This window comes from Colletotrichum navitas (assembly GCF_030913465.1).
Source record: "Colletotrichum navitas strain CBS 125086 chromosome Unknown LY79scaffold_83, whole genome shotgun sequence".
Classification (NCBI taxonomy): Eukaryota; Fungi; Ascomycota; class Sordariomycetes; order Glomerellales; family Glomerellaceae; genus Colletotrichum; species Colletotrichum navitas.
The window spans coordinates 143,807-163,612 of NW_026850629.1; the positions used below are offsets into that span (position 1 = coordinate 143,807).

General features: G+C 48.4%; 8 protein-coding genes and 1 non-coding gene across 9 annotated transcripts; 5 read left to right on the forward strand and 4 right to left on the reverse strand.

Moving 5' to 3' along the window:
* Positions 1-659: 659 nt before the first annotated feature.
* LY79DRAFT_524915 (uncharacterized protein) lies at positions 660-1,510 on the forward strand (the record flags this gene model as incomplete). Its single annotated transcript, XM_060555679.1, has 3 exons — positions 660-765; positions 828-1,329; positions 1,390-1,510. The coding sequence occupies 3 exons, from the start codon at positions 660-662 to the stop codon at positions 1,508-1,510; spliced, it is 729 nt and encodes a 242-aa protein (XP_060409516.1).
* A 468-nt stretch (positions 1,511-1,978) lies between these two features.
* Positions 1,979-2,544, reverse strand: LY79DRAFT_567462 (uncharacterized protein). The gene is made up of 2 exons (XM_060558895.1): positions 2,347-2,544; positions 1,979-2,272 (listed from the first exon to the last, which is right to left on the reverse strand). Exons 1-2 carry the CDS (start codon positions 2,494-2,496, stop codon positions 2,210-2,212), a joined length of 213 nt encoding a protein of 70 aa, XP_060409517.1. The 5' UTR covers positions 2,497-2,544; the 3' UTR covers positions 1,979-2,209.
* A 1,417-nt stretch (positions 2,545-3,961) lies between these two features.
* Positions 3,962-5,079, reverse strand: LY79DRAFT_615777 (uncharacterized protein). Its single transcript, XM_060561993.1, has 3 exons — positions 4,878-5,079; positions 4,329-4,826; positions 3,962-4,279 (listed from the first exon to the last, which is right to left on the reverse strand). The coding sequence occupies exons 1-3, from the start codon at positions 4,948-4,950 to the stop codon at positions 4,134-4,136; spliced, it is 717 nt and encodes a 238-aa protein (XP_060409518.1). The 5' UTR covers positions 4,951-5,079; the 3' UTR covers positions 3,962-4,133.
* A 933-nt stretch (positions 5,080-6,012) lies between these two features.
* Positions 6,013-7,763, forward strand: LY79DRAFT_492609 (amino acid adenylation; the record flags this gene model as incomplete). The annotated part of the gene is made up of 3 exons (XM_060553324.1): positions 6,013-6,097; positions 7,304-7,391; positions 7,499-7,763. Coding segments are annotated over 3 exons (438 nt in total), but the record flags the coding sequence as incomplete, so codon positions are not given.
* A 1,154-nt stretch (positions 7,764-8,917) lies between these two features.
* Positions 8,918-11,208, forward strand: LY79DRAFT_567465 (cytochrome P450). The gene is made up of 5 exons (XM_060558896.1): positions 8,918-9,754; positions 9,817-10,016; positions 10,195-10,292; positions 10,402-10,716; positions 10,831-11,208. Exons 1-5 carry the CDS (start codon positions 8,991-8,993, stop codon positions 10,951-10,953), a joined length of 1,500 nt encoding a protein of 499 aa, XP_060409520.1. The 5' UTR covers positions 8,918-8,990; the 3' UTR covers positions 10,954-11,208.
* A 250-nt stretch (positions 11,209-11,458) lies between these two features.
* On the reverse strand, positions 11,459-11,629 carry LY79DRAFT_524881 (uncharacterized protein; the record flags this gene model as incomplete). The annotated part of the gene is made up of 1 exon (XM_060555675.1): positions 11,459-11,629. A coding segment is annotated over one exon (171 nt), but the record flags the coding sequence as incomplete, so codon positions are not given.
* A 2,015-nt stretch (positions 11,630-13,644) lies between these two features.
* Positions 13,645-14,163, forward strand: LY79DRAFT_706817 (uncharacterized protein; the record flags this gene model as incomplete). Its single annotated transcript, XM_060565035.1, has 2 exons — positions 13,645-14,005; positions 14,071-14,163. The coding sequence occupies exons 1-2, from the start codon at positions 13,940-13,942 to the stop codon at positions 14,161-14,163; spliced, it is 159 nt and encodes a 52-aa protein (XP_060409522.1). The 5' UTR covers positions 13,645-13,939.
* Positions 14,164-14,565: 402 nt separating this feature from the next.
* On the reverse strand, positions 14,566-15,394 carry LY79DRAFT_673311 (Alpha/beta hydrolase fold-1; the record flags this gene model as incomplete). Its single annotated transcript, XM_060564157.1, has 2 exons — positions 14,566-14,913; positions 14,981-15,394. The coding sequence occupies 2 exons, from the start codon at positions 15,392-15,394 to the stop codon at positions 14,566-14,568; spliced, it is 762 nt and encodes a 253-aa protein (XP_060409523.1).
* A 1,245-nt stretch (positions 15,395-16,639) lies between these two features.
* LY79DRAFT_t238 lies at positions 16,640-16,720 on the forward strand. The gene has a single exon. It is a non-coding gene; the product is annotated as a tRNA-Gly (tRNA).
* The last annotated feature ends 3,086 nt before the right edge of the window (positions 16,721-19,806 follow it).

The following is a 19,806-nucleotide window of genomic DNA, read 5'->3' on the forward strand; positions in this document are numbered from 1 at the left end:
CTCCCGCCTGTTGCCGAGGCTTCTTAGTGTGTAGGCGCCACCTCAGAGAGGTAGGGGCTGGAGGTTGGTCGGCAACAGGTCAGGCTGTAGGGCGACGGCGTGCAATTACAGCTGGTCACACAAGAGTTAGAGGGGGTGTGCATTAGAGAGATACCTGACAGGGGCGATAAAACTTGGGCCGGTACCCATAGGATCTCCTTTCCCCGCTGATTCGGCCAAGCCCGTTCCCTTGGCTGTGGTCTCGCTAGATGGTCGATAAAATTAATGGGGGGATCTCGTTAATCCATTCATGCGTATCACTAATCACATGACTAACGAGTCCTTTTGTCTACCTCAAAAGCTTTCCGCCCATCCTCCCTCACCAGAGGCCAGACTACCTCTTAAGCCTGACCGTTACAGTTCATCCTATGAACGACTCCGATATCCCTCTTTTGCTAATTCTAATATTTTGAGTGTACCAAATCATCAAGATGCACCCTCCTATTCTACAGTCATATTTTATTTTTGCATGGAGTCTAATTCTTCTAACCATCAAACCTGCCGCTGCAGGACCAACCGCCCACGACTTTCAGAAACGTGACTACGCAGACGTGTATGATAAGGTTTACCAGTCCGTACAAAGTTCAGTGGCGTGCAGCCCTACGCAAATGAGGGTAATTATGGAGGGTGTTCGGGAGGCACAACAACTCGCCAACGCAGCTTCTAGAGCACTGCGAGTCAGAGGTAGTGAAACATCACTGGCTTTTAACATCTGGTTTGGGAAAAGTAGGTATCCAAGGTATAGGGGAAACAAGATGAAGAAAAAGAGCGCTAATAATAGACGTCAGGTAACGCTTCTCCCCAAATGGTCGATAGGCTCATCAACTATCACTACTTGACGGCAGGTTCGCATTTGCCAGCCCCAACTCTTCAGATGAAGATGTCCTTTGAAGGCCGGGCTCGGTATACACCGCAAAACGGTGCCCCAGCACCAGGACTCGACTCTCTACTTTATGTGTGTCCGTCTGCCGCCAGCCCACTAAGTGATATGTGTGGTAGCAGCAATGGTGAATCTGTTGTGGCTAGGGTTGTAACCACTCACGTCGCGAACAGACACCGCGTAGGGCCTACGGTACTTATAGTATGTCCCGCTTTCTTCAGCAGAACGGGCCCAACCAATGCCGAGATGGTGAGATCCTATCGACAGAGTATCGATACGCAAAATTTCTCAAAAGGCTTTTTCTTGCTTCACGAGCTTCAGCACATGCCGAAAGCAACGTCTCCCGACCCCCCTGCCGAAGACATGCCGGATCCTCGTGATCCCAGCCGTGACTGCTATTCAGTACGCTGGTGAGTCGTTGTAATTGATGGATTAATCACGCATCTTATAGCTGACCATTTGCTGTTTAGCTGTCCCATGCTGCAACATAATCAAAAGATCAGAAACGCCCAAAACTTTGCATTCTTTGCTCTCGACGCTGTCGCATTCCCACAGTATGCAAAGCCAGGATCCGCATCACCCTCATCATGATCCATCCTTATTAAGTCGGATCTGCAAACATTGTGAATAAGATGAAGACGACAGGCGGGGGGTTCATCCACTACAGCGAGGTCGACCACAATGTTGGTACGTTGCAACGAACACCACAAGACCAACCAAATCAAGAATTATTAAGGGATGGTAATATGGGACGCAAGAGGTTCCCGGTGAAGGAAATCGGACCCCTCCTAAAAGTTAACTACTAATGTCTGGTTTGGGGTAATGAGAGTAAGAGGCGACGACGGTGAACGAGAAGAAGAGCGGAAAGAAACGGCCCGCAGCCGAGAGCTATACTCAAAGCGCCCCCTTCTGGGCGAAAGCTGGGGTGATCAAGGGTGGCGGATCGGCGGCAAGATGGCCGCCCTCGTGCACTACGGGGAGGTAGGAGTCTGTAGTCAAGGCGACCATTGGGCGGGGCATCTGAACATGTTTTGTGACATAAAGCTGAGATAGCTTTGTATTGCTAGTACTAGTGGTGACTGCTACACCAACGCCACAGGCGAATGGACCAAACTCAACCCCCGGTAGGTCCTGTATAGTGATCACTTTATCTTATTGGTGCGTAACTTGTACCGTAAATCTATTGTTCCTAGGGAGTCATCTGTTCTTGCCCTGTGGCGATTCCCATAAAGGCCGTGCCGCCTGCGACGCCGCCTGTTTCTTGTTGGGGCGTAACACACTCCTCTTGCTCTAGCAGGGAACCTTGCTGCAGTCGCAGCACGCGAAAGCGGCAGTGCATCCACCCTTACAATCCTGTATATCGAATAGATTAGCATGTATTTCAAACAGAAAGACTTTCAACTTCTTAGGTTTGACATAGTACGTACACTGCAGGGGACTGTAGAACCTTCTGCGGTTAAAGTAGTACAAGTAAGACCTTCAAACTGGCGACTTTGTAGAGCGTCTGAAGGAGCGGCCGCTGTGAGCTGCAAGAGGCACGCCATAGCGAGAACGGAGAAAGATTTGATGGAGACCATTTTGTGACTGTTGTGGAGTTGTACTGGAATTGACGAATGTTGATGGACCAAGAGCTAGAAGTAATGGGGAATCTTCACGGGTTATATATAGGGAACACTACAGTATTTATAGCATGCTATATGTCTTAAAGTTCTGACCCTTTACTATCTTCCCTATGGCCATAAGTCAACCATGACTCGTAATGTTACAGAGCCCGGCCATAGAACCAAGAAGGTTACACTTACTACTACGTAGCTACGCCCGCAATTTAATAGTATTTCTTGCACGGTTGCAAGCACTTGTGGGCCTCTTGGCTAGGTTATTTTAGTTGGTAAGAGTCGTGTACTTGAGCGGCTGTTGTCGCTAGATATCGTTTTCAGCATTCTGTTACAGAACTGAAACTGGGTCAATATTAAATGCTACTAAGCTCTGAACTTTAGCCCCTGAATTACTATCTGGTACATTCATGTAGGGTGATCAAATTGCCACAGCCCCACGTGTGGTTAGTGAGATTTAAACCAGCCTAGTGTCTTAGTTGTGTAACACGTTAGCTACACACTACTTAGGCTCGGCGCATTAATATCTTCTAGGATGATCTCGTATTAGGCAGCCTGGGGGTAAGCCTGTTGTCAAACGCGCGGAAATGACACGGCGGATGGCCGGGGAATTGGCGGTAAATCGGCCCCACTTCCCCGGTGGATTGGGCCAATCGGAAGCCAGCAATTCACCAGGGTTTCCCCACGAAGCGAAAGCTTCGTCTGGGAATTTCCGAGCAAAGCAGCGGTTACACACACGTACGGATACACAATCAATCAATACACACGTGAATAACCTTTATAATCCCTACGGTTCGACACCTGTAGTTATAACCATGTCGTCTAGCACTCCCGGTCGGACAAGACTCGCGGGCATACTTCACTTGGAAACGAAGGCTTCTCAGTGGGACATGCATATAGCGCAATCAGGTTGACAGTGAGTTGCAAAGGCACTGTGTGCTTGTATAACCCGCACTCACTAGCTTGTATAATGATAGGGGAGCAGAAAAGATCCCAAGTTTCTCGGGAGGCATGGATGTCTTTGATAGTCTGATGAGGTGAAGCTGGCTATGATGAGCCAGCTTGTGCGACCCTGGAGCGCGCATGATTCAGCTGCACATTCTGTCACAATATATAAGCTACTATTACTGCCCATGTAACTAACAGTATCGTTTCATTATGTGACAGTTATAAGCCCAGCTCCTACCTGCTATGCCATGATAGTATATGTGTTAATTTAAGTGCAATGACTAGCTATAGATCTTAAGCACTGTAGGTTTGATTCCTATTAGGGTCCCCTAGTCAAAAATCCTACTAAAGTCTATACGGATCTTTACTACCTATGATTAGCGAGATGTACCCAACTAGGTTTTTATTAAAAAGTGTGTTCAGATCTGACTTTCTAGGTCAAATCTGGGGGGTATGTCACGATATATAAGCTACTATTACTGCCCACGTAACTAATGGTATTGTTTTATCATGTGACACATGTATAATTGTAAGTCTGTCATGATCATCTATTTGCTATCGTATAAAGTCATCACTGAATCCCAAATGTCATTAGAAGCTGCATTACGTGTTAGTGCCAAAGTTGTCGTGGTTGACTGCAGTGTCGAATATTCTTAGTAGTCTCGCTCTAACCACGGAGCACAGGCGTCGTGTAACTTTTGCAAAGCAGGTGCTTGTTCAACAACACGCTGGTAGTGCTTTGGGGTATACTTTTTCATAGTTTCCAGCAGGCCGACGTAGATAAAGTCGGCATAGGAGACTAAGGTTTATTAGCATGTTCTCGGCTGGTCTAGGACGTTCCAAATCACCCTGCTTGCCGAGAAAGAATGGCCCTGCCGTCTTGTTCAGCTGAGCGGAAGCATCGTCGATCGCCTGCTTGGCCTTGCCCCAGGCCAATTCACCGCCGTACTTGTCCTCGAATTCGTAAATTGTCATCCCTAGATCCTTCTTTCTCGTATCCCAGAAAAAAGGCTGGCTTTTCTCACCGAGAATTGTTCGGTAAACCTCGGGCATCATTACGGGCTGCAACGGACCCCAGAGCCTCCTCATGAGTTGCGATGCGGCCTGCGCTTCCTCGCTGTCAGGTCGGAGTGGCTTATCGGGATATCTCTCCTCGAGGTGTTTGATGATTTTCGCGCTGTCCATGACATACGTTCCGTCGGGAAACTTGACCGCAGGGCAAGTGTGGGTTGTTTGGTCGTCAGCCCAGGGCTCGACGCCTGTGGCTTCGAGTCTACCCTTGATATCCGGGTACTCGAGCCATTCAGTTTCGTAATCTATGCCCTTGTAATTCAATGCCAAGCGGGCTGAAACATCTGTCAGTCAGGAGGATGTTTATGGTAAGACATTTGCCTCACTCTTGAAGACGTTGAAGGACCATGCCCGTCCATTTTTGTCAGGAATATCAAAGAGAATGAGCTTGCCACTCATGATGGATTCTGCCACGTGCGGATCTCGAAGAAAATCTTTGCAATGTAGTTGTAAAACGTGAATGGAAATATGGAGTAAGCGCTGTTTATGTCGACGTTGAAAGGAATGAGATATGTAGCCAGATAAGAGATGGAGAAGAGCGGAGACGTCACACATCATAGGCGGACAGCGTTGCTGTACCCCTCTTGCTGACATGCACAAGTGCTATCGCATCAACCAATGCTGGCTGACTCATTCTGCATTTGTCACGAGGTGATATAAGGCGTTAGTTGTGCTGTCCGCAATTAACGGCGTATAAAAAACCATGCCTTCAAATCTACCATTTAGGATGACTGACGAGATGCTGGCTTCGCTAATCGGGCCAAGCACCCACCTGCTTCCATCCGTTGCTCCATGTCCAAGCCATGATCGACGCGTTCAACGGCCGTTCAACGGCCGTTTGTTATATTGGTCCAGCGAACTGCTACATCCGCCATCGGGATCACTTGCGCTTTGTCTATGTCGTGGCTCTTCCCGTCTGCCCTTTCATTAACAACTTCAATATCGTGCTGCCTTAATATGCGAATAAGAAGTGCTTTGATCACTTGCGCAACAATGTATTGTCCTAGGCACTTCCGGCTGCCGAATCCAAAGATGGCCATCTTGTATCGTAGCTGTAGCGTTGATGAAAAGAGTCAGCAATAACTAAGTATATAGAAGGCAACAATGAAGATCTTTGGATTCACAAGTACTTACATCTGTTATCTTGATATTCTTGAAGCTGGATAGCTCAAAGTCCCTGCTATAGTCGCTCCGATATGGGTTCCGAACGTTGATGGCCAGCATGTCGGCCAGAACCATTGTCTAGCAATACTTTAGTCTCCAGCCGAGGAATGACTTTGATGAAGGGTAGACTTCGAAGGAATTACCCAAGTCCGGATTGACGAGAATTCAGTCCGGATTGACGAGAATTCCGTCGAGATTGCTGACTAACAGCGAACTCTCACCGATCTTTAAAACTACATGCATGGCACAAACCTTGGTCAGCTTTTCTGTCTTTGATGGTGGAGAAGGAAGACCCAAATGGACTCAGAGTCCGTCTTCTCTCCCACGCTGCCCGTAATGCCGCTGCTGGAGTTTCCCGCTTCCTTCGACACTTTCGGAACGCGTTAAAGGGTTTGATGGACTCTAGCCATGTTCATGTCCAAGATGCCCGAAAGGGTCTCCTGGATGGTAGTGAGCTGGCCGCTCTTAGTCGAGCGCTCACGGAAAAGACACGCCACAGCGATCCCAGGACAGTCAAGGATAAACTCGAGGGTGCGGCTACCAGATGGCCAGGGGTATATACCGTTGACTCCACACAAGATGGCGACATATTTTATTAGGGGTCATGAGGCATCTAATAAGCTAGCCTCTGCAATCAGGGATCATATGAATGGAATGGCACCCAGAAACGCTGTTATCTGCGTATTAACCAATCGAACGCTCCACTAGATCGTAGCTAATGTAGCCGTCATTAAGGCCGAGTGTATGTGTTGCCCGCTTGGTGTGACTCTTCTACAAAGGCGCATAGAGCCCATAATCCAGCAAAGCGGAGCTTCCATTTTTGTGTCGGCAAACCGGGACTGTATGTCGACTATCAAATTCCTGAAACAAGATAACGTTCATGAGAGTGATATCTGCATCGTGGTTGACGAGTTTCTGCAAGGCGCGCAGGACCCGGCTCCAGTTGAAACCGTCACGCAATCTGTCGACGTGATCTAGTTGGTCTTCTGGAACTACCGGAGTTCCAAAAGGTACGTTCTTCCGTTCAGGTTCGTTCATCAACGTGAAAGGCCGGCAAATTACGTACCAAGTGACCGGAAACAGGACGTGTTTCATTGCATAACCTCAAAATTCTTAACTCGATAGCGAACCCGGGAGTCCGATTCTTCGCAGGATCTGGTCGCCGAATCACCCAGATCTTCTCACCGGGCAAGACATCGGTCAAACGAGACTGGAGTACCCACAATTGACATACATAGATGACCTAACATCTACTTTCAGAGTTCGACATTGCCACGCTTGAGATGTTTAGCACGCTATTCTACGGCGGTACCCTCTTGTTGAAATAGCGGACGGATCCGTTCGAACACCTCAAGCGTGGCCACGCCGCCCTCGTGACCCCGTCGGTATTTTCGGCGTGCCTCCCATCCGAACATCTGCTTCTTGACATGATCGTGGTTGGAGGTGAACCTGTGCCGCAGGCTATGGCTGAGATATGGGGATCTGGTTGGACTTTGATCAATGGTTACGGCCGAAGTGATAAGTCTCCGTCCTCTTCGTTCCCTTTGTCAACATTCTTGTCCACCTCTTTTGCATTCACTGACACGAGGCGGGTGCTTCTGCAGTGCGGATCAATTTCAACAACCAGTAGACTCCTGCCTGGTCACAAATTGTCCATTGGTCGCGAGCTTCCGCAAGTAAGCGTATACGTCCTGGATCACCGCCAGTGCCCTGTTGCTCAAGGGGTCACAAGTGAGATTTGCGTCTCAGGCGAGCAAGTGACCCGCAGGTACTGGGGAGTCAGCAAGCAAAACAACAAGAACGACACGTGCTCGACCCTTTCGCATAGTCTCCGGCCCATAAGCTTATGTACCGACCGTACCGATTACCTTGGGTACTGGGACGAAGAGATGAACCTCAACTACTTCGGCCGCATCGGCAACCAGGTCAAGGTGCGCGGATTCAGAGTCAAGCTCGAAGAGATCGGACATGCTGTCTCTACCGCGGCCGATATGGACCCCAAGGTGCAAAACGCCGTCGTTATAACCATGAACGATGACCCTCAGGGGCAAACAGAAGACGAAAAGCGCCTAGCGAGCTTCGTGACGTCTCAGGACGTCGGTCTCACGGCCTTGCGCTCAAAAATTGCCGCCGTGTTGCCCAGCCACATGCAGCCGTTGCAGTGGGTGACCCTCTCGGAGCTTTCTACAACGTCCAACTACATGGCCGAACGGCGAAAGCTCGCAAACATGGCAATCTCCCAGTGGTCTGGCACCTAATGCGGTGCCAGTGGCGTCATGATCCAGGATGGCAAAACAAGACTGGCGACAACGGAGAGAACGATCAGTAAAGTCTGGAAATAACTGCTCCACTTGGACCCTAACACTCCAATGCAGAAGGATCAGGACTTCTTGACGATTGGAGGAAACTCATGTCTGGCCATCAAAGTTGCACGGGAGCTGGGCTTGTCGGCCGGTCGCCATATCCCGGTGGCTCTTCTTCTGCGGACCACGGTCCTTGAAGAACTGGCGCGTGCCATTAATTAACACTAGAGACTATCTCCTGTGACGAAGCCCGAAACACAATCGTTTTCTACGTATGTATCATCCCAAGATGAATAGAATATCCAGAACGGTACGAGGTCTAACCCAGCACCTCTATCATATATGGAGGAGGAGCTGTTTCACTCCCACATAGAATCCGGGACGAGGTCACCTTTCAATACTGTCATTTAGTTCGCTCTCGGCGTCATCGATACGGACGCCCTCGCCGAGACCTTCAAATTCGTTCAGCGCGAAAACCCCATCATGTGAGCTCGGTATGCCGTGGATGCACAGGTCAATCCTTGCCGCTTTACAACCGAAGATCTTACCAGCGCACAATGCGATATGTGGGATGACGTAAAGATGCAGGCTCTGTCCGAAACGCCCTTCGATCTAATCAGAGGCCAGCTGATAAGGATAGTAATCTGGAAATGAAGCAACTACAGTGTCCGCAGAGACGGTGCAGCGAAGGCTGTGGAGATCACCTTTATCATACATCATATCACAACCAACAGAGCCTCGCTTATGTTGGTCCTGCAGGCTTCAGCGAGTAAATGCAACCAACCCCGCTTCTCAAGTGATTGAAACCTGGTTGAAGTGGGGTGGGACAAAGTACAGATGTCATACATATGCCTGCGTTCAATTCGGGGTTTCTACTTTTCATTTGCTTCAACTTCTTCGAGAAACCAGCCCGCCGTTGTTATCGAGATCCGCCCCAAGACCCAAAGGACTTTCAAGAGGCGCTCCACCATCATGACTGAGCTCAAATTAATGCAGTTGGACATATTCACTGTCCTGAAGTGTTCTGCAGCTCTTTTCGTGTCTTGGTACATCATCTCCTCCATCATCGCATGGTACAAGCTGAGACACGTCCCGGGTCCTTTCCTGGCTAAGTTCTCCCACTTCTGGTCCATCTACCACTATGTCACCGGTGACATTGGCTCTATTTACCTCAGCCTGGAGAAATACAACTCACCTCTGGTCCGCACCGGGCCTCACTACATGGTGACCTTAGACCCGGACGTCTGGAAGCAGGTCAATGGCGCCCGCAGCACTTACCAGCGCGACCCGTGGTGGTCGGTCAACCGCATCGACTACAACAGGCCCTCCTTGGCAGACACACTGGACACGGTATCCCACGATAGGGTCAAGGCCAAGGTGGCGAGCGGCTACAGCGGACGAGACGTCGACCTCGAAAAGATCATCGACATCCAGATCGCCAAGTTTGCCGACATGATCAGGAGGAAGCACATCACCAGGGATAAGACCGACTTTGCCGATCTCAGTCGCTTTTTCACGCTTGACGTTATCACTAGGCTCGCCTACGGAAAGGAGTTTGGCTGGGTGGAAGCCAGCGAGGACCTCTACGGGTACGGCGCGGATATCAACAAGCACGCGGCACTGGCTTCCCTGATCTCCGACGTTACGTGGCTCCATCCCCTCATGCGCTGGAATTTCATCAACAACAGGTTCAAGCCGAGCCCAACGGACAAGTATGGTGTGGGCAGAGTCGTCGGGTATGCTGCAGACAGCTTGGCCCTCCCGTTTTCTTCGCCCAGCTAACGACAAATATGATCAGAATCGGCCGAGAAGAAATTCGAAGACGCTTTGAAGTGGATGAGAAGGATGCCAGAGACATGGTGGGGTCTTTCATGCGTCATGGGCTTAGCGTTTCCGAGATCGAGGACGAGGCCCTGATTCAAATCTTCGCTGGTTCCGATACGACTGCCACTGTCATCCGCTCTGTCATGTTGCATTTGATTGCAACACCAAGAGTTTGGTAAGTGCTGCTAAGAAGAGACATTTTTATTAGAGAGCCATGTGGACTAATCAGTTTGAACCTTTAGTATGTTTTAAACCCGTCCGCAATCCTGATCCAACAAATCAGTGTCCACTGCAACAACGCAGTCGAGATCATAACGGACAGTGTGTAAATTCACTAACTCTCATTTTTTAGATATGCGCCTCAAGACCGACATCAAAGATGCTCTTGCCAAGGGGAGTGTCTCGGTGCCCATCACCCTCGCGCAGGCACAATCCATGCCGTACCTCCAGGTGCGTACAACGGTTTATCCCGTAGCCCTCTTTCACCCACTCGGTATTATTACTAGGAGTGCAATACTCAGCAAGTTGCAAGTAAACTAACACGTGTATTCTGTCGTAGGCTGTAATGTGGGAAGGGTTTCGCATGCGGCCGGCCGTGACGTACGGCCACTACAAAGTGGTGCCCCCAGGCGGCGATACGATCGCCGGTATATGGGTTCCAGGCGGGACGGCCATCGGACACTGTCACTACGGCATGATGCGCAACAAGAAGATCTTTGGCGAGGACGTTCACGTCTTCCGGCCCGAGCGGTACCTGGACTCGCCGAACAAGGAGGAGATGCAGAGGACGGTGGAGCTAGTCTTTGGCACCGGCCGCTGGATGTGTATTGGAAAGCAGGTGGCGCTCATGGAGCTGAACAAGATCTTCTGGGAGGTGAGTTTGGCCAGCTGCTATCGCTTTTGACATCCGTTCTACATGATACCCCTCGAGAGAGATGGGGGAGAGTTGAAATTCCTGACCACGGGCTAATCCATGTTGAATGAGCAGCTCTTGCGCCAGTTTGACTTCCAGCTCGCAGAGCCGCACAACGCCGGATGGAAGGAGACGACGAACATTGTTTTCACACATAGTGACATGTGGATCAAAATCACCGAGGCCATGGATGTGTAGATTGTATCATTTGGGTTTCCGTCATGCATCGCTTGGTTGAAAGTCAGATTTGTATGAGGGCATTCGAGGAATATAGATGCTGTTTGTTTTGCCGGGAATACACCAAACGGATACAGCAAGAAAAAGACGTCTCCCGAGAATCAAATTCCTATCATGACAGTCATTGGTTGCCTTAGACTAAGGTGTCTTGGTCCCCCCACCCCTCGACCCCCCGGGTAAATATGCAGTAGGCAAAATCTCAACACTCAAGTTATACATGTTTATATGCTCCCCTCCACGGGCGTTTTCCCGTCCCAGCAGTATACTCCGTACTTGAAACATGACCATTTGTCGGACAAGCTCCGGTCCAATCACCTTGTCAAAATGACACTTGCTTGCGTCCTTAGTGGATGACTACTGAAGTAGGTATGAACAGCAGCGAATTGTGATAATACCACACAATATTTTATGCTTACGGGGTCTCCTGTAAACTGGTACTAAGCAAGATCTTTATGCTCTTCGCGCGCTAAATCTCCGAGTCTTCGCTGCCCAGGAGCCCACTCGTCTCGAACAAGTCACCCAGCGAAATCGTGTGTCTACCAGCCTTGGCCACGTACTTTGAAATAGAAACAGTAAAGACAGCACCGCTTAGTCTAGGCCCCTGGCGCCTCGTGGAATCGACCTTCCCCAGCATGACTTCCAATCATTCTAAGGCCACCCCTTTCACCCACTGCGGCCCCGGGCCTAGCGTGATACGACAGAATATAGATCTGGCAAAATAATGCCCAAAGTAAAACACCTTACTGTCAACTAAACATCACAAGTCAATCCGCTGCCCAAGTCATTGCAGAGGCCTTTGGGGGGGGGGGGGGGGGGTGATATGGGATTTGGAGTTTGTAGTGTTAGTGCTGATGAGGAAAGCAGTTCTTATCGTTACAAGTGGGAAGTCTTTCTTCTTTTTATGATGCTACAAGTAAAGCCATTTCTCTTTTTTTTTTGTAATATCTCAAAGCCTAGCACTAGATAGCTCACAAAGGGCAGCGACCAGTGAAATAACCCCCCAGTTTTCTTTGCCATATTGAATGTATATTATAGATAGTGTACTAGCCTAGTCATAATATATATCACAAGGTTATCTATAATTAAATAGGAATGAAACTGAGGCACTAGTTTTGATCAATGATAAAAATTACCTAATGTAGTCCTGAAAATGAAGTTGTGTAACTGTATGAGTAGCAAACCACGTTCTGGCTGCCGTTCTCTAGACAACTGCTTATATTTTGACCATTATGTCCCCACACATTTCTCAAACTGTACGCTTTGAAAATGTGGTATATAGTAAAGGTGTCACGAGGTAAAGCACACACAGTAAGGTATATAAGAGTAGGACCAAGAAAGGCTTATTCTTATGAAAGTAGAAATTCAAAGGGAAGATCCTATAACTATGTAGTTAAGTAATGTAAGTAATGAATGAAACGTCACATGATTTATGGCACATGATAATCCACTTGACAGGTGCTGTGTCAAGCTATCGTGACAAAAGGACTATCATGACGTGGAGAGAGTCCTTTGAAGCTTAGTTATGTCTCTAATGCGTATGTCTTGAAATATCTTGTTACTTGGCCAATTTCTACCCTCGTTGTCGTAGTCATCTTCATCGATGTCAACAGCCTTCAAGTTTGAATTAAGCTTAGTCTAGGCTGTCACAACACGTAAGGCGTTAATTGTCGAATCACGGGCGTCGTTTTTGCGACATATGTCCCTTGGAGCAAGCTGTGCTTTGTAAGGTAGCAACGGATGACAGGAATCAAAACGCATGTATAAAGGAATAAAGAAAACGGCCATGGCTGAAGGGGATTAGAAACCTTTACGGGGCAGACTAATGAAGGTTATTTGTACTCTTGTACATGACTCGTGTATGAGACAATCAGTGTGTCAGCCAACGTAGACCTATAGCAATTCTATATCACTCACACGATATGTAACTATAGTTGAATCGCATCAAGCCTTAGCTTTTATGCCTCCCGCGTTCACATACCTATGTTTCGACCCATTTCTCTGCAACAAAGATGCAGTGTCGGCGAGGCCGCGATGATGCCAAGGCCCCTGCACGTTAGAGACGGAAATCTATAGCGGGGGGGGGGGGGACCCGGGCTGTAAGGCTGACGATCCTGATAAGTCGCGCGCGGCGTCGCGACTTTGTCATCGTTTGTAGGAGGCGCAACCATTTTGTAGCCTGATAGCGCAGAGGCTGGTGCGGAAGGTTTGCCAATAACTTCATTTGCATCGGCCAGTAGAGCGGGTGGTTTGGCACGGCTGTGATGGCTAGTCCAGTGTTTTCCGGCTGCACACCTCATACTTGGAGTTGGATGCTGACCAATGAGCAGCTACGGATTTTGTTACTATTCCTCGTAGTATTATAGCCAGTGTATGTGATATGTAAATGTACTCTATGTCTAACGAGTTTACGACATTGTCACAAGTGAAGGTTTCAGACCCCGGTTCCCTGGCTTCGGGAACATTGCCTTGATTGAGGAGTTAAGCGGGCTGTCAAGACAGCTGTTATTCGAGTCCTAGTTGTTGCAGGTTGAGATAAAATCGCCTTGCCGAGTATCCGGTACCGTGGAATCGGACCATTGACGGTGCTTGGCGATTTGTGGGTATCCCCCGCCTAGGGAGTCACAGGCCAGGTAGGTATAATCAAACGACTGACTTTGTACAAGCACAATTTTGGCTTACCCGTCAGGGATCACAGTAAGCTGGAATAACTCGTTGGATATTACTGTACATTGAAGAATCAAATGAGTACATACAGACCCCTCTTTCCCATTATAAAAGGGGTTTAAGAACGTGCCAGCAGTCATAGGTTTGCATACTTTATCACTTCCACTTCTCAAAAATAACAAGCAGGGCTCGTTATCCAACTATCCATTTTTCTTCCTCATTTCTCTGTGTTTCCAAGTTCAAACAAGGATTTATCTTTCCTTTAGACCAATCCTTTTTCAAAATGCGCGTCTTCGTCATTATCAGCGCCTTGATGGCGGTTGCAGTTACCGCTGCTCCGACTCCCTGCGTAAGTCCATCCATAGTTGAATTTGAACCAGCTGCCAAAGTACGAAAAGCTTACGCAATGCTTAGAACGAATACACTTGCCAGAAAATCCCTCCTCCAGGCGGCGATGACAAGCCGGACGTTGGGCCTGGGGATTTCATTAAGGCTTTCATTCCTTAGATTGTTGGATGGAAGTCCAGCTCGGAAAAAGACGTGACGTGTAGGGAAGACTGTTCTCTATTGCATCAAAGTGGTCTTTTGGCGGGTTTTGTAAGACAGGAAATGCCCGATGAAGCTGTGTTGATACAAGTGGGCGGATCGAGTTATGGGCCAGCTGGAGGCTGCGAGCGGCGACGGGTGATAGCCCTTTGCCAACCCTACTGCCAATCGGCTTCTAGACAGTGACTCCTTTGGTCCGCCGACTACATCAAACTTTTATCGTCACTATATTGACCTGCTGTCTATACGGAACCTATTCAAGCATTGTACACTATCCGTACCAGTAGACCCGCTGGCCAGGTGCTTATGCGCTTGAAAATCACCACCATCGAAGCGTCAAAAGAATTGCCCGTATTCACCGGCTCAAGCGGCCTTCCTTGCAACTGCCACTTGTGCAGCTTGCTGAATGGTTTTACCAAGAGTCTCGGGCATGCTGAGGAAAGGTGAATGGCTAGCTGTAAGAGTAGCAGTGAAGGAACTGGCTGGGAATTGGGACGCCATGTCGATTTGCTTGTCCAGAGGTATAACCTGGTCGTCCTCTGCGAAGATGTAGCCCATCTCGAAGCCCTCATTCCATGGCTCAAACCCGGACTTATCTTGGAATGTCTTGCCAGGCTGGGGACATAGGGCGACGGCTGCCTTGGTAGCGAGGGAAGGCTCAACGTCAGCGTAGAATATCGGGATTGGGTCTCGGGGTGAGACAAAACCGTCCTGTAATGTGTAGGTAATAAGAGTCAGCCACGTCGTGGTCCTGGATGCGGTTTCTCCTGTCTCCTACCTTAACATCCAACCACGGCTTCAGTCCCTCGCCATCAGAATCAGATAGACTCTCATCGGCCGGGACAGCGAAAGAGGCCACGTAGATAATCATAAGAACGCCACCAGTCTTCTTTTTGGCAACACGGCATTTGTGATTGAGACCTTCGACGGCGTTCGCAACGGGGATGCCGCCATAAGAGTGTGCCACCACGACAACCTCCCGCCCGGCATCAATGAGTCGCTGCAGCTCGGCGCGAACAGCGTCTGCGTCTTGACCAAGCCCAGCGTTCACGTCTGTGCTACCGACGCTGGGCAATGAAACAGCCGCGGTGGGGTAGCCCCGACCGGCGAGGTCGTCGCGCACAAGGTCGAATATCCAGGGCTTATGCCAGGCGCCGGGGATGAAAACGATGGTGGGGAGCTCAGAAGGCATGACGTTGGCGGTCGCTTGGGTGATGGAGATGACCGCAGTGGGAATCGAGACTTACGCCGAGGAGATGGCGGCAGAAGTGAGAGTCGAGGTTGAGGGAAAGTTCTCGTCCAGAGAGTGTGGGACGTCATTTAGCCGCTTTGACCTTGTGTATGGGTCTCAAATGCGGCATTCAGACTTCAGAGCCCAGGCGATTAGTCAAGTAAATGCATTTTCTCTCTTTCCTTTGTCGCTAAGCAATCGGGCAGCTATGTTTCTTCAACGCATTAACGCAAGTTATTCTTCATCAAAGTTGTATAGCGCTATCAACACCAGGGCGATGCCACGATTGTGAATTCATCCGCCGTATCACATATGAGCCCATGATAATGCTCCCTGTGCCTCATGCCTGAAAAATGGAGGTTTCCGAGAACCATACTTTGACAAAATAGGAATTTTACCCAATTTGTTGTATGAACTTGAAATCTGCTCTTCGTCGGCGTTTTCCTGTATTATGTGGAAGAATCGCCTGCTGACAAGTAATAACCATCACAGAGCTAACGCATTACTCATTATGAGAATGTGAGTGCTTTTTGCTATCGACGCTATCTCGCCAGAAGTCATCTGGGATGCCAGCGACAAGAAGCTAATATAGCCATTGTGTGAGAGGTGAAATTTTTTTATCACAACGGGGCGTCAGGAACAACACTCCATCATCGTACCCTGCTTATTAGTTGGAAACGGTAGGCGTTCTCACCGAGCTATAAGACCCGAGTAGATTAACAAATGAATATCCATAATCGAAGAGATTCGTTACAGAGGTGGTTCGAGTATCTAAACGCGTCCTATACTGTTGTAAATGAGTTCCAATATAGCTTCTCGTTCTCATGAGGTCTAACTGATAGTTTACTCAGGTGGTAATCATCATATCTTGCCAAAAATATCCAGTCTCGTGAAGGTCTTGCCCTGAGCGAGCCTTCTAATTTCGCAAATAATGCAGGCTAGAATGTTAATATACAACTCTCATTGTAGATAGTCGTAGCTCTACTAACCATGAATAGAAATGAGCTGTATTTGGTCTTTTCGAGGCATGGATTTCTTAAGGCTCACTAGGTGAGGCCTTTGGGTCTAGTCTTCGTTAAAATGGTAATTAGTGCAAGCGGCCATCACCAAAATCTCCATTGTCTATTTTCACGCCACCTTCGCCGACCTTCATCTTCGTCTCCCACCCGATTTCTCACCACAATGAGAACGATATTCAATCCACACGCGCCGATGGTTTAGTGGTAAAATTCTCCGTTGCCACCAAGCAGCGTCGGGGAGCCGGGGGTTCGATTCCCCCTCGGCGCAATGTGCTGGGCTGCCTCCCGAGAGGGCGAGATCTTTTTTCAAGCGTATGCAAAGATTCTCTTTTTCTTGTTACATAGTATTAATAGGTATTTACTTAAGTTCTACTACATATAGATAAGTCCCTATAATACTAAATTAACTAGTTCTATGTATAGTAGAAAGTAAAAATACTAACAACTAGGTGTAATATAATTACACTATAAGGCATTAATGTAATAGGCCAAAAGGGGTACAAGGCCAAAAGCCTATAGATCTAGAGATACTTATATACTCCTCTAGTGTAGGTAGTAGTAGAGTATTACTAGAGAGATTTATTTAGTGGCTAGTAAGTTAAGCCTATTTTAGATTTTACTTAACTAACTAATAAGAAGGTCAGGATTTAGAAAGTTATATAAAGTTAGGTAATATATTTCTTTATGTAGCCTAAAGTAGGTAATTACTAGCTCAATTATAGATAAAGTTAAATTAATTACGCTTATTAGTCTAGCCTTTTGCTTAATAAGTAATGCCCTTATTGTACTCTGTAATAGTAAATCTATACACGTTGCTAGCACTCTTTAAAGGTTAGGTAGAAGGGCTCTATCTTAGGCATCGTAGGCGTCTGTTAGCGATGGTGGATTTATGGCAAAAAGGGCGTTTTTTGCATAGTTATGGACGGCGGCGGTGGCAGTGGTGGCAGTGCCTTCTAAAATAGGCTTAACCATTGGCCGCTGAACAAATCGCTCTGGCATTCTACTGCTGCCCCCTGGTGTAGTAGCAGCCTCGTCGTGACATTACATAAAGTGGAGCAAGGAATATACTCTCTACTCAGAGAAACCTATCTTTTTGCATGTGTTAATTCGCTGGTACTTGCTTTCTTCTTTCTCTTCACTGCGTTGCTGTTACGTTACACGCGTTTGCTGTGTATCTTTGCGACTCCGCCGTGCACCCTCACAAGCCGGCACTCTGAGACCGTTCACCCCATCAGATCCGCAACGGCTGCCAGGAGGGCTGTGTCAATTAATGTAAATGAAATCTTTATAGAATAATTATTTTTAACCCGGCTAATACAGTATGGCACTGATGTAAAAGCTTTAGTAGTTTAGGCATTACATAAAATTTACAACACCGCTTACACCTGGTCGAGCACTACTTAGTCGGCAATTTAGACCTACTGTGACAAGTCTAAAAGTAAGGACTGGGTCGCCCGGGGCTGCTAATGGGTTGATAGATTCTCGTGTCATTTCTAGGTCTTGAAGTGTTCCATATCGATGACTGTTATGGAAGTGCTAGTCATGGCAAAGTCAAAGGGAGACAGATGGCGGTGGCATGTTTGCAAACCGAAGAACCAACCCCCTCCACAACCACCAAGTTCGGTGCCTCGACACGGAACAAGCGGGATGCGCTTGGTGGGGTTGCTTATGCCTATCTCACCGCCTCATTCAGAGAACATGTCTCCCAAGCTAACAAGTCAAAAGACAGCATGCCCCGGGCCGGCTGGCATTGACCGGCCAAACCCTTGAAGCTTCTCTTCCATCGCCACGGCGTACACCGCTAGCTAGCATGCTGGGTATTTTGCTCGTGATTGTGCGGGTACTATGTATGTATTGTGGGGAAGCTAATATGATCGCATGGCATACGTAGTATACCATTCGAGCGAGAGGTTGCACCGAACCAATTCGGCACATGGTTTAGTTAGATCTCGGTAAATCAACCCGGCCCAGTCAGGTCTCCAAGCCTGAATTGGCTGCGGTGACAACTTCTTTCAGCATCTGTTCAACGTTCTTGTGCCATACCCACCAGTGGCTGATAGGCGGTGTCCTAACTTTCTTCTCCGTGACCCCGGAGCAGTAGGTGTGGATTTCGTATAGGGGTTGCGGTTCCCCCGAGGTGGTACGACACCCGAAACCTTAAAAATGTGAAAGAAAGTATGCAATTTTGCTATGCGCTTCCCTAATATTAGAAAACGTTCATTGATGTGATAGCCCATGTAACTTACCACTGCGCAAAATGGCGGCCTAGCAATATTGGACTCAGGGTTAGAGTCTAAATACTGATTCTCGAGAGTAAGGAAAACAAGCATAGGCGACGTTCCAAGCCCTTTTTGAATGATCACGTTAAGGGCTGATCGGATAGGGAGATGGTGTACAATTAAAAACATTGGCAGCCGATGAGCCAACCTGTAAACAGGGGGAAAGGGAATGAATGCACAATGCCTATGCATAGGGCGGGCGTTAACCCGGCTCGCCGACGCCGCGAGAAAGCTTGGCCTACGCAAAGTCCACCTTCATGGGCTGGGAAAAAAATCTCGGGGATCCCGTCATGGAAGCACCCAGGCAAATCGCCCAAAAATAGATAAATTGAACGCTCCCGTACTGGTAGTCCCTCCGCGCCACTTCAATGGGAACTGCGTGGGGCTGTCCAATAAAAAGCATTCATCTCGATGTTCGTCTGATTCGGCGACAATCAGTTGCCGGAACTCGACCCGTTCAAAGGAGGGAATTCCAGATCTACAGTGGAAATGCCAGAGTTGGTTTGGGCGAGATTGCGGGAATTAAGGCTCGAGGGGTTGACAACCCCCTTTTCGGAGGGTGATCTCCACCCCTTGTTAGGAGGGGATTAGGCCAATGCGATGCCACCCTCTGAGCAAAAAGACGGAATTCCGAGCGTTGAAATGCTGTTGTTGTTGTTGTTGTTTTTCGGGCTACCTTCACAGGTTTTGCAACACTTGCCTCATTGGAAGCTCGAGTTCTAGCAGCAACTCGCGGGCTGTGATGAACCTGGTCCATGTTTTGTTTATTTGTCTGCCCAACTCCATGACGCCCCACGCGTAACTAGGTGAACTAATATGGAGTAAGTGGCTCGGCAAGCGGGTAGAACACGAGCCCGGCTGGCTCAAGGGGTCCACCGATCGCCGGTGACGATAATCATTGCCACCGATGTACAGACAACCCTGCTACTCTTCGTATTGACCAGGGCCAGTTGTCTGAACAAAGAATATAAATAATGCTGTCGGTGTCGTCGTCTTCAGCAATCAGCAGCTCCTCCAACCACCAACTCACCAACACACTTATTTTCTAATACTCCAACCTCAACAAACCGCCAAC